The sequence below is a fragment of the Panthera uncia genome, chromosome D2, assembly GCF_023721935.1.
Source record: "Panthera uncia isolate 11264 chromosome D2, Puncia_PCG_1.0, whole genome shotgun sequence".
Lineage (NCBI taxonomy): Eukaryota > Metazoa > Chordata > Mammalia > Carnivora > Felidae > Panthera > Panthera uncia.
In genome coordinates, this window is record NC_064818.1 from 54579321 (window position 1) to 54591340 (window position 12020).

The 12020-nt window shown below is 47.1% G+C and overlaps 1 protein-coding gene across 1 annotated transcript; it reads left to right on the plus strand.

Annotated features, from left to right (window-relative positions):
- Positions 1 to 4997: 4997 nt before the first annotated feature.
- Positions 4998 to 11718, plus strand: PGAM1 (phosphoglycerate mutase 1). Its single transcript, XM_049645498.1, has 4 exons — positions 4998 to 5270; positions 8684 to 8958; positions 9742 to 9922; positions 10667 to 11718. Exons 1-4 carry the CDS (start codon positions 5132 to 5134, stop codon positions 10834 to 10836), a joined length of 765 nt encoding a protein of 254 aa, XP_049501455.1. The 5' UTR covers positions 4998 to 5131; the 3' UTR covers positions 10837 to 11718.
- The last annotated feature ends 302 nt before the right edge of the window (positions 11719 to 12020 follow it).

The following is a 12020-nucleotide window of genomic DNA, read 5'->3' on the forward strand; positions in this document are numbered from 1 at the left end:
TATGCAAATCCTGTCTCACAACTGCTTCTCAGAGATCCTGTATTAACTAATACCGCTGATCTCTGAGTCATTCACTAAACTTAATGTGAACTATTCCAAATAGTAAAATGTCTGCCTGTTTTGTACTTAGAATTTAATCCAAAGAAATAGACTAGGAAAATAGTTCTATGGAAGTGAGGTAGAGGGTCAAAAAAGTTTGCTCATTGAGCAGTTTTGTTATCATAGTTCCCACCTGCAGGGCCTAGAGGCAGAGGGCACCTCTCATGGTTTTAGAGACCAGAGGAGTTCCAGAATCCAGAGAGAAGGGCTTGTGCCATCGCTGGGCCAGACACTCAGGTCTGAGGCCGGGTTTTGTTTTGTTTTTTAATGTCTATTTTCATTTATTTGGGGGGGGGGAGGGGCAGAGAGAGAGAGGACTCCAGGCAGGCTCCGCGCTGCCAGCACAGAGCCTGACATGGAGCTCGAACTCACGAATGGTGAGATCATGACCTGAGCTGATATCAAGAATCAGACGCTTCACCGACTAAGCCACCCAGGCGCCCCTGAGGCTAGGTTTTGAGGACAGAGAAGGAAGGGTGTAAGAAGTCACAAGTCCACAGTAATGGTGTCCTCTCTCTTTTCCAGCCACGCTAATTCCTGCTGTAGGTTGTCAGATGGTGACCGCAGGGGGCCGGAGCATGTGCTTCCACTTCCGCCTCCGCCCTCCTTGAAGCACTTCTTTCCTTACAGGCTCAGTCGCTCAGTTGCTCAGTCTTGAGGCGTTAGCTGCGGTCACCTGGACTCACTCTCTGAGGCAGAAATCCTCTCTTTTTCAGATAGCAGCCAGCCGAGCTGGCGAGCGGGGGACATCTGAACATCAGGGGATGAATTTGCAAGGTGTGCAACAAGTAAGGACATGGGGTGTCCTGCCAGGGAGCCTTGTGGGCTGAATGGGGAGCCTACTTCCAGCCAGCAGAAAACTTGGCTTGCCGCACTGCAATTCTAAATTGGGTCCTTCACCGAAAGAGCGGGGCTTGATAAGGAAGTTATGCTACTGTGGAAAAAATAAATAGGGAGGGAAGACTGAGAGAGTCCTTTATTGTTTTAAGGGACAGTGCAGGATAATAGGGCTGTGCCCGTCGATTATCCTTATCTGAGTTTTTGTAACCGCTTAACCAACAAGCTGATTGGGTGACAGCTGTTACAGTCTTGGGAGTTTCCCCAGGCCTGGGGAATTAAAGGACTGTGCTGGAAGGGAAGCTATTTTTTTCGTAAGAGTTTCAGGGTTTCCAGGCTGACTGGAGGCCTCAGGAGGAGATGAGGGCTCATCATTGATGAGGGCCCCTGGCCCAGGCGATGACAGATGAGAAGAGTCTGGAGTGCAGATCCCTAGCCCCACACTCCGCCCAGGAAAAGGGTCTTACTTGGCCACAGTTGCTCCCCTCAGGGCAGAAAGTGAGGGCAGTGGCCTGGTTAGGAGTTGTGCTCCTGGTTAGGTCCCTGAGGTTCCTCCTGGAGCTGGACCCCAGCTGCAATCAGCCCCTCACTCCTGCTTTGTTGTCGGGGTGTACCAATTCTCTCCTGCCTCCACCCAGTTCTTTAGAAGGGTCCAGGAGTCAGCCCTGACAAACGTCTGTGCGTTAGTGTTCAGTAGAGATAACAATTAAGATTAAAAAAAAATAGTAAGTAGTCAAGGCCCAAACCCACTGGTTTATCCTTACCTTTTACTGACATTCGAGAGATCTCCTTGGTTTGACAGACACTAAGCTTCTTCCCAGATTTGTGGTGCTGTGATTAAAGCCGAGTGAATCCCCATTTCTGCCTAGGAATTCTGGCTTCCAGCTGCAAAGCTTTCAAGGTCTTCCCACAATGCCCCCCATCTGCCTCGCTCTCCAGATCTCTCCAGGCTCCCGCCTCTCTTCCTGACACTGCAAGCTCCAACTTTGGGGCCCTTCCCTGTGGATCACCTCTAATTTCTCACTGACAAGTCTGGTCCCCTGCTCATCTCCTGCTCTTTTGGAATGTCTCACCTCACTTTTCTCCACTGTCACATGTGAATTAGGGGTAGCAGGAGGTAGGGAGTTGTAGTGGAGGATTTTCGAGGTCTCTCTCAGCCCTGACATTCAGGGGGTCTACCAAGGGCAAAGGCATCACATAAGTGTGTGTGTGTGTGTGTGTGTGTGTGTGTGTGGTGTGTGTGGGGTTTTGTAAAATATAGTTAAGGCGTGGCTCCTGTCCTCAAGGAGTTTCTAGTTGAGTTGATCTGATGCGTACATAAAAAGCTTCTGATGATTTAAGGAAGGTATCCTATAAGTGAGGTGCATAAAGTTATCAGAGTTCCCCAGAATTTCAAGGAAATGAGAGATTCCCTCTGGAGGCAGAGGAGGGTGTTGGTGAAGGAATAAAATAGGATTCCCCAGGCTCTTTCCCAAGGCTGGCGGTACAGATGGCTTTGGCCTCCTGCCCAAAGTAGCCTAGTTATCTGCCTAGTCCCCATCCCGTGGGTAAGCCATCTCCTACTAGATATCCTGCTGGAAGGGAAATCTGTCCATGGATCCCCAGACTCATACCCTTTGAATTGGTGCCCTTTATTAAAATCTTTTTTGCCTTCTTTATAAATGTATTACTTATTTTAGAGAGAGAGTGCAAGTGGGGGAGTGACAGAGGGGGACATAAGATCTGAAGCAGGCTCTGCACTGACAGCAGCAAGCCCAATGCAGGGCTGGAACCCATGAACCTGGAGATATAGCCTGAGTCAAAGTCAGATGTTCAACCGACTGAGCCACCCAGACACCCCAGATCTTTTTTGCCTTCTATTTTTTTTTAAATTTTGTTTTTGAGAGAGACAGACAGACAGACAGACAGAGACAGAGTGTGAGTGGGGGAGGGGCAGAGAGCGAGGGAGACACAGAATTGGAAGCAGGCTCCAGGCTCTGAGCTGTCAGCACAGAGACTGATGTGGGGCTCGAACTCACGAACCTTGAGATCATGACCTGAGCCGAAGTTGGACACTTAACCAACTGAGCCACCCAGGCGCCCCGGTCTTTTTTGCCTTCTTGATCATCCTGCCAATAACATTTATTATTAATGTTAATAATATATTTATTGTTATTAGTATGACTATTTGTTAGACACAGTGCTAAGCGCTTCCCATGCATCATTTCACTTATTCCTTACAACAGTGTTTTAGGTGGCTATGAATATGATTATTATCCCAGTTTACAGATGGGGAAAATGAGGATGAGAAGTTGAGTGACCCATCTTACATCCCATGGGTAATCAGAAACAGAGACATTTTAACTCAGGTTTCTTCCTATTTATCTCCTACTCATTGCATAAATATGAGACCTCAACTACACAAAAGCACAGAAATCTTGAAGCAGAGAACAGGGGGAAGAGAAAGGGACATGGCAGGAGCCATGACTGGGAGTATGGATTAGGGCCAAGGCAGAGGGACAAAAAGTACAGTCTGAAAAGCCAAAGTTAAGGCTGGAAAAGCTCTCCCTGAGAGGGGCTGGGTGTCAGGATTGGGATGACCAAGAAGTAGGATCAGGCAGAGGGAGAACCTCCAAAGAGGGAGTCTTTCAAGGATCCCCATGTGGGCCATGCTGGGAGCTTGAACAGGAGGCCTTCAAAGGCAGTTCTCACTTTGCAGCCCTGAGATTCTGTGAACTCTGGGTGCAGCTTTTAGAGCTGGATCTCACCCCAGTCATCTCTCTGGTCACTGAATTCCATCTTCTCCCTGCTACAGAGGAGGGAGGCAAGAGCATTGTGATTAGAGTGCACCCAAGGCCATTGGACTGCTTGGGTTTGAATCTTGGTTTCTCCTCTACTTCCGAGCTGTGATTTTGGACAATTTATTTTTCTGGGTCTGAGCACACATTGATTTGGGAGCAAGCCTCAGCTTGAATCTTAAGTCCTGTAACCTTGGGCAATTTACCTCATGGCTTATTTCCTCATCAGTAAATAAAAAAATATAATACTTGCCTCATAGGATCATTATAAGGATAGGAGGATTAAATGTTTATGTTTGTAAAGCATTTATAACACTGTCTGGCATGTTTTTGTTTTTTTATTTTTATTTTTGACTGCATGTTAAAAACTTGTCTAGAATCCGTTAAATGTAGCACACAGCACAATTTCATTGTTAGCTGTTTACATGTGGGTCTTCTTTGCGCTCCACTTGCTGCGAAGGGCAGAAAACAGATTCAATCCATCTTTGGCCGTAGCCCACTGACTGATTCCTGTTTGGTGCTCAATAAAGTGACCAGTTTGAAGTAAACCAGGAGACAGTAGCATGGGCAGCAGAGAGCTGCCCAGATAAGTAGATCTTAAACTACTGATTGAGTGTAGGGGAGGAACAAGCAGTGATTCTCCTCTTTCTGGAATATTTGAAGGGGCTCAGATACTGACTAGAGAGAGGCTATGAGACCCTCGAAGAGGTGGGACAAACAGCCCAGTGTTTATGTAAAGAGCAGGGATTTGGAACCAGTGATCAGAGCCAGTTCTCTTACGTGTAAAACAGATCAGTATCCAATAAAATAAGGTAACAATAGTAACGACTATTTACTGAGCACATTCCAAGTGGACAGGCACCAGCTAAGTATTTGTCATGTCCATTCACAAATGAGGCTGGGTGAGGTTAAGCGACCTGCCCAAAGACACAAAGCAATAAAATGGAAGAGTGAAGACTCGAACCGAGGTGTGACCTGGCGCACCTAAGCGCGATCCAAACAATAAGAGCCACTTTAAGACAATCGGCTTATGAATAGCGGCAACACAAGGAAAGCAGGGCTGCTCTTCAACGCCACCACCGGCACGCACGCCCCGGCGCTAGGCGAAAGTTCCGCCGCCTTTCGGAGCTTACGTGCGCTCCGTGACTGCCGCGGCTGACGAGGGGGCCGGCGGACGAGACCGCATGCGCTCTGGCGCCCTCGAGCGCGCCCCTCCCCCACGGCGGCTGCAGCGCTGGCACGGGGCGCATGCGCACACCCGGCGGGCGGAGGACGGCCCAGAGCGAGTGGAAAGATTTGGAAGAGCAAGTGCGCGGGAGCTGGGCGGTGGAGTGCGAGCGCGCAGGCGCGGCTGGGGCCGGACAGCGACTCCGGAATCTCAGCGAGTCCCACTCTGCGTCGCGCCCCGAGCCGCCACCATGGCCGCCTATAAGCTGGTGCTGATCAGGCACGGCGAGAGCGCTTGGAACCTGGAGAACCGCTTCAGCGGCTGGTACGACGCCGACTTGAGCCCTGCCGGGCACGAGGAGGCGAAGCGCGGCGGGCAGGCGCTGCGAGGTGAGGAACGGACCGGGGCGGGCTGTGGGTGGGGGCTGCGGAGGCTCGGGCGGGCGCCCCTGGTTGAGGGCCGCCTGGCTCGCCCCCGTACCCTCGCGGAGAGAGCTGACCTTGGGCTTCAGCTCTCCTGCAGTTTATTTTGCGGTTGGCAAAATGGTTTCAGGGTGTGTGTGCGGGGGGGGGGGGGGCTGTCGACTTGCTCAAGGTCACCCAGTGGTGTGATGGGCCACGCCGGGAAGAGGACTGGGGGCGGTCGCCCCGCAACCCACTGCATTCTCCACGACACCGCCTTGGCGAAATTCTCCTATTTACTAATCTGAGCATTCAGTAACTCGGGGACGGGTTATTAAATTGGATGGCCGGTGTCTTCCGGGAGCTGTAACCAAGCCTTTTCAAGAGGCTGCTGCGGATCCTCGTGAAGCGTCAGACCACACGCTTGTCCCCGGCTGTGGGGGAGTAACGCGGCGCTGGGCGGACAACAGGCCTCACGATACCCACGTGCTTACGTAGGCCTTTGCTGTTCAGCAGCATCCCACGAATCTTGTGCCCCAGATGCATCCACAAATGTAATTGAGTGAATGAATGAGTGAATGAATGAATAATTTGAGTTGTCCTCTGCACGATTCCATGAAGCAGATTATTATCCCCTTCCTTTCTTTCCCTCGCTGGCCCTCTTCTATAGCTGGGAAAAGTGAGGATTGCATAGATGACTTGTTCAAGGTCGTATCTCCTTATTCCTAGTCCATCCCGCTCGCTCCAATTCTGGGTTGAGTAACAGGTAGACGCCGGGCAAAGGTGGAAGTGGCAGTGAGATAAACTCGCCTACCCAGGCTTGCCCCCTGCGGCGAACAGCTCTTTGTGGTTTTGGAATGCTTTTTATAAGGAAGCATTCTCAGCTGCCAGCAACTCAGAGAATCCCTCTGTACTGAGGAGGTGCTTCCACTGATGTAATTAGGGCAGATCTTGCCCTGCGCTCTTCTAACCTCTGGACATTGAAGCAGCCATTTGAAAGGGTCATTGATGCCTGATGTGGAACAGGTATTTGGCCTCAGGTTACTCTTTCTAGCTTCTTGCCTTCACCGTAGATCCTTTTGAATTGAAGCAAAGGTTTGGAAAGTGTAGGAAATGTAATCCTGCTGGCTGTGTGTCTGCTTTGAGATGGCTTGGTGTGACTTACATTTAGGAGAGGCTGGGAAAGGGAAAGAGCTGGGAAAGGAGGCCATTTTCTCTGTTTGGCAGGAAGAACTGTATGGGTCTGTGGTGGTTTGCTGATGACTAGCCCAGGACAAAGATAATTGCAGCTGTACCCTAAAAGAGTGATCAAATGGTTAAACTTGTAATCTCTTTAAAGTAGCAGACCCTATTTCAAGATTTTGTTGTTGTTGACTTATTTTTAGTAATCTCTACATCCAACGTGGGGCTGCAAGTCAAGGACCCCGAGATCAAGAGTTGCATGCTCCACCGACTGATCAGCCAGGCACCCCCTATGTCACTTTCTAAGTAAATGTTGGTAGCGTTAGTTAAAAAAAAAAAAAATCCTATTTAAAAGATTAGTATCTGTTATGGGCATCACAAATGATTATATTAAACAAGACTAAAAACAGAAATCTGAATCGTGAAGACCATTGTGAATAATATAAAAAACCTAAATATATTAAATTTTTCAGAGCTTTAAATGATAGTAGGGTTTATAAACTCTTGAATCGTTTCAGGAGGGAGCTAGTGAGAACTGAGTTTCTCCATGCAGTCTTACTCCTGGGAGAGGATGAAGTCCACACCACATATCACACCATCCACCCCACACTTGGGAATATCCTAGGCTATGCTTTTATTTAATGGGGAAGTTCTCCTGAGTGGAACTGCTTTTCTTCTTGGGGATCTATTTGTGTATCCAACAGGAGGCACTCCATCACAAGGGGAAATAATAATTGCAGTGAAACAGCCAGTAGCTTTTCAGCATGGGAGATGAGGCTTGCACTTGCCAGTGACTCAGCCTTTTATTGGGGAGCCATTCCTCCCCTTATAGTTAGGGAGGAGATGGTAATGGAGTCTACTAGGACTTATCCTGAGGTTCAGTGAGGAGATTTGATGAGATTTGTCATCTTTTCCCCTGTGGGTAGTGATGGGTTTCCTGGTGATTAATCCTCCCCTCCCCCATCAGCGTAGTTCTTATTGGCCTCATTCTCAGTTGAATGACTGGCAGAATTCACTTCACATTGCATTAATTACTGTTGGCAACCTCAGTATGAGGCAATACCCAGGAAAGTTTGTGCTGAATTTCAAAGAGGGCCTTGTAGCCTCATGGAGGAAAACACTACATAAAGGGCCATCTCCCTTTTAAAGTGGGAAGGGGGGATAATCTTCCACGAACTAAGAAGATTAATTGTTGGGGTGGTTGGGGCAACATAACTTGATTACTACACCTTAATAACTACTGTGGACGAGGAGAGATTCGTGTCTAAATGAGTCAGACTGCACAGCATTTGCTCTTTCTGCTTTCCCCAGGGAGTGGCTTCTCCTGAACTTGGTCTAACAGTTGACCTAAGTGTGTACAGGTTGGCACTTGACTATAGCAGAAAGGCACTGTGGATTAAGAGACTGATGTGATTTCCGCTACATAGTGAAAATACAATTTCATGCAATGTACTGAAGTTTTAATCAGCATCCTCTAAGAGCTCTTGCTGTGTCCTGATTGTTGGGTTTCAAACTGTTTTCCCGTAGACAAGAGGTTAGGTCTGAAATAGATTTACTAGTATTGGGCAGAAGTGACTGTTTTAGCTAAAATACAAACAGATCCTTAGGGTTTAGAATAATATGGAGGTAGCTAGAGATGGAGGTTATGAGTTGGATTTTGGAGTCACACAGCTTGGGTTTTAATCTCTCATTTAAAGCTGTGACCTTGGATGATTTGCTTAATCCCTCTAGTCTTTATTTTCCTCATCTGGTAAAATGGGTTGTAAGGATTATAATCTCAGGATTGTCATGAAGACTAAATAAAACGTATACAAAATAATTTGTATAGTGCTTGACAGATGGTAAGCCCTCCATAAATATTGGTGATTATTTAGTAAGAGATTCCAAGTTTTTAAGGATCCTTTTCTTGAAAGAATTGAAGCAGAAATAAATTCTTAAAATGGGTTTAACACAGCATTCTGGGGTTTAGGATAAGCAGCACAGATGGCATAGGTTAGCTCCCTGACAATACATTTAGGTCTTGGGTTAGATGAATTATTGGGGAACCACTGGAAAGTCCATTGTCAACTATAACATAAATCAACATATTTTGTCTTCTGTAAAGGTGGAATATTGTCTTTTTTTTCTGGGGTATACAAACTAGTTAAATTCAGATGTGAGAAAACTCTGGTTCCATAGTGGACCCGATTGGCTTATCACTTTGAATTTATGATTCCCAGATGCTGGCTATGAGTTTGACATCTGCTTCACCTCCGTGCAGAAGAGAGCAATTCGGACTCTCTGGACAGTGCTGGATGCCATTGACCAAATGTGGCTGCCTGTAGTGAGGACTTGGCGCCTCAATGAGCGGCACTATGGGGGTCTGACTGGCCTTAATAAAGCAGAAACTGCTGCCAAGCATGGTGAGGCCCAAGTAAAGATCTGGAGGCGCTCCTATGATGTCCCGCCACCTCCAATGGAACCCGACCATCCCTTCTACAGCAACATCAGTAAGGTATGGACAAATGGGGGTTTGGCTCATTCTGCCTAGGACCAGGGTGTTAGAACCTGGGCCTCACTCTTTTTTAGCTTTTAGTAGTGTCTGCTTGGTCCTATTGAGTTGTTTAATTTATGCTAGTTAATTGTTATTCTCCTTCTCCAAGGAATGGCCTTCACTTGTTAAAAAGATTTAGTTGATACTTGTTTACCTAAAAAGAAAGTATATCTTCTTTTTTGTATCTCCATTGCGATACCTTATAAAACCCATCCATAGTCGTAGGGCATTTAAAAAAAAATTTTTTTTAATGTTTATTTACTTTTGAGAGAGGGTAGGAGGGAGAGGGGGAGGGGCAGAGAGAGGGAGACAGAGAAATCAAGAGCACGCTCCAGGCTCTGGTCTGACAGCACAGAGCCCACATGGGGCTCGAACCCCACAAATTGTGAGATCGTGGCCTGAGCTGAAGTTGGACACTTAACTGACTGAGCCACCCAGGCGCCCCTTAGAGTTGTAGGGCCTTCTTATGCCAACTATTAAGATTAAGTGAATTGGGAAGAGCTTTATACCTACCTTTTTTCTTCTAAGTTCTGTTTCATTTGAACTGTTCATTTTCCCAGTAGCGGGTAATGGTGGTAGGACGAGCAGCAAAATAATTCTTCTCCCTGTGACCAAACTCAGCTCCGTTCTGTGTCCTGGTGAAAGACCTTCACCTGTCACTTTGATTCATACCTTAGGGGATGAGGAATGGGCAGAACAGATACAACTACTACTAATTGGTGAGCATGGATTTGTATTGTTTAGGATCGCAGGTATGCAGACCTCACTGAAGATCAGCTACCCTCCTGTGAGAGTCTGAAGGACACAATTGCCAGAGCTCTGCCCTTTTGGAATGAAGAAATAGTTCCCCAGATCAAGGAGGGGAAACGGGTCCTGATTGCAGCCCACGGCAACAGCCTTCGGGGCATTGTCAAGCATCTGGAGGGTATGTACATTTTTCAGGGGAGCCCTCCAGGAGGGACACAGCAAAACTGCCACAAATCGGATTTATTTCATGCAAAAGAGATCTTCAGGGAAAGGCTGGACACATTGATAGTCCCTCCGTTTGCATCTTAAATTGGTTCACCTGAGGGCCTAGAGGCCTAGATGTGCTGATTTTTGTCAGACTGGATGGACTACACAGGACATTTGAGATGTGTATAGTCCTGCTTCACTGTGGGTTTCCAAACCCCACTTTGGGAGAGATATCTGCAGTATACCACCTTACATACTTTTTTTCTTTTCAGTGGCTGAGAACTAAGTATTGGAGGCATTCTTTGGGTGATTGATCTATAATACAGATTGTTACTGTTACTATAAATATCAGAAGGGGTGTCTTGTTTTTTTTTCTTTTTTTTTTTTTCTTTAAAAAAAATTTTTTTTTCAACGTTTCTTATTTATTTTTGCGACAGAGAGAGACAGAGCATGAACGGGGGAGGGGCAGAGAGAGAGGGAGACACAGAATCGGAAACAGGCTCCAGGCTCCGAGCCATCAGCCCAGAGCCTGACGCGGGGCTCGAACTCACGGACCGTGAGATCGTGACCTGGCTGAAGTCGGACGCTTAACCGACTGCGCCACCCAGGCGCCCCGGGGTGTCTTGTTTTAATTCCTACCAAAGTCCTTTGTCACCTGCAGGGGGGACATGGATTCGTGTCTAGCTTGGCTTATCATGCTGTGTATTTCCTTCAGGTCTTTCTGAAGAGGCTATCATGGAGCTGAACCTGCCAACAGGTATTCCCATGGTCTATGAATTGGACAAGAACTTGAAGCCCATCAAGCCCATGCAGTTCCTGGGGGATGAAGAGACCGTGCGTAAAGCCATGGAAGCTGTGGCTGCCCAGGGCAAGGCCAAAAAGTGAAGGCGAGCAGGCAGACTACTTTTCCAAGGACACCCTCCCTACCCATCCCGTTCCTCCACATTTCTTCCCTGCACATGTCACACTGACCACATCTGTAGGCATCTTAAGTTTTAGCTGCAGATGGGGACCAGTGGCTCCTAATTTTGTTTAGCCATTTGTCTCTTGCACCCACTCTCTTCATATAGTCTAGTCAGAATGGCACTTCTGGGGCATGAGTCTTCAGTCCCAAGCTGAGGGAAGACTTTTACCCAAAAGTAGAGAGTTAGTAACTCTGGTGTTTTTGCTACTGTTTATTGAGTTGGGGATAGGAAGGAACCATGCTAAGATGTGACCAATGAGAAGTAAGAGAGCCTATTTGTGTTCCCAGGAGCCAGTCCTGTACTATTCTGTAGTCAGGTGACTGTCTGGGGGGGCTCCAGTCATTCCAGTGAAAGAATCATTTCCCCTCTGACCCCAGAAGAGTTGGCTCCAGAAGACTGGGATCAATTTAAATGTTTTGTGTTGCATCTACTTTTACAAAAAGAAAAAAAAAAAAGTATATATATATATACATATATAAAATAATACAAACCAAAAACCCTTCTGGGGTTTCTAGTTGCGGTTGAAATATTCCCACATGCAGTCATCCCAAAATAAGCCATTCCTCACACCAACGTGGGAGAAGCCCCTTCCTTGACTTCTGAGGCCTAGGAGTTTATCCTGCTGTGTGTTTTAGAATCCCTCCCCTGCCTTAATGTTTTATGGCAGTGAAATGCCTCTTGATCACGTCCAAGCGTGTCTTTTACTGTATACGTTTCTGATCATGTTCCAGTTGCTTGGTCCTGCCACCTGGGCCCAGTACTCATTTTGAGCGTAACTATACTAAATCTTTTTTCCAGATCAGTATAATAAAGGAGTGATGTGCAATATCTTCTGTGTGATGTAGTAATCTCTCATTTGAGAAGATCAGCTTGAACATTAAACTGGGTGTATCTTACTAGGGTTTTCCACCTTAGGTTGGGGAGCTGAAGTATGGGGGTGGGCAGGTCTTCCTGGCTGAGCCCTCCATTCCTATTGCCTCTATAGCACTTGCTCAGTGTGCTGGCTGAATACTCCTTGAGTGGTCAAATTCTCAAACTCCATTATGCCTTCTTTTGAGTAAGGTAAAGGCTTGTTTACCTTACAAAAGCTAGCCTTTTTCTATT

Bases quoted from the DNA above. Each gene is read 5' to 3' on its own strand.
- PGAM1 (XM_049645498.1), top strand. From the start codon at position 5,132: ATGGCCGCCTATAAGCTGGTGCTGATCAGGCACGGCGAGAGCGCTTGG. The intron at 5,271-8,683 runs GTGAGGAACGGA...TATGATTCCCAG, and splicing joins CGGCGGGCAGGCGCTGCGAG to ATGCTGGCTATGAGTTTGAC. The intron at 9,923-10,666 runs GTATGTACATTT...TATTTCCTTCAG, and splicing joins CATTGTCAAGCATCTGGAGG to GTCTTTCTGAAGAGGCTATC.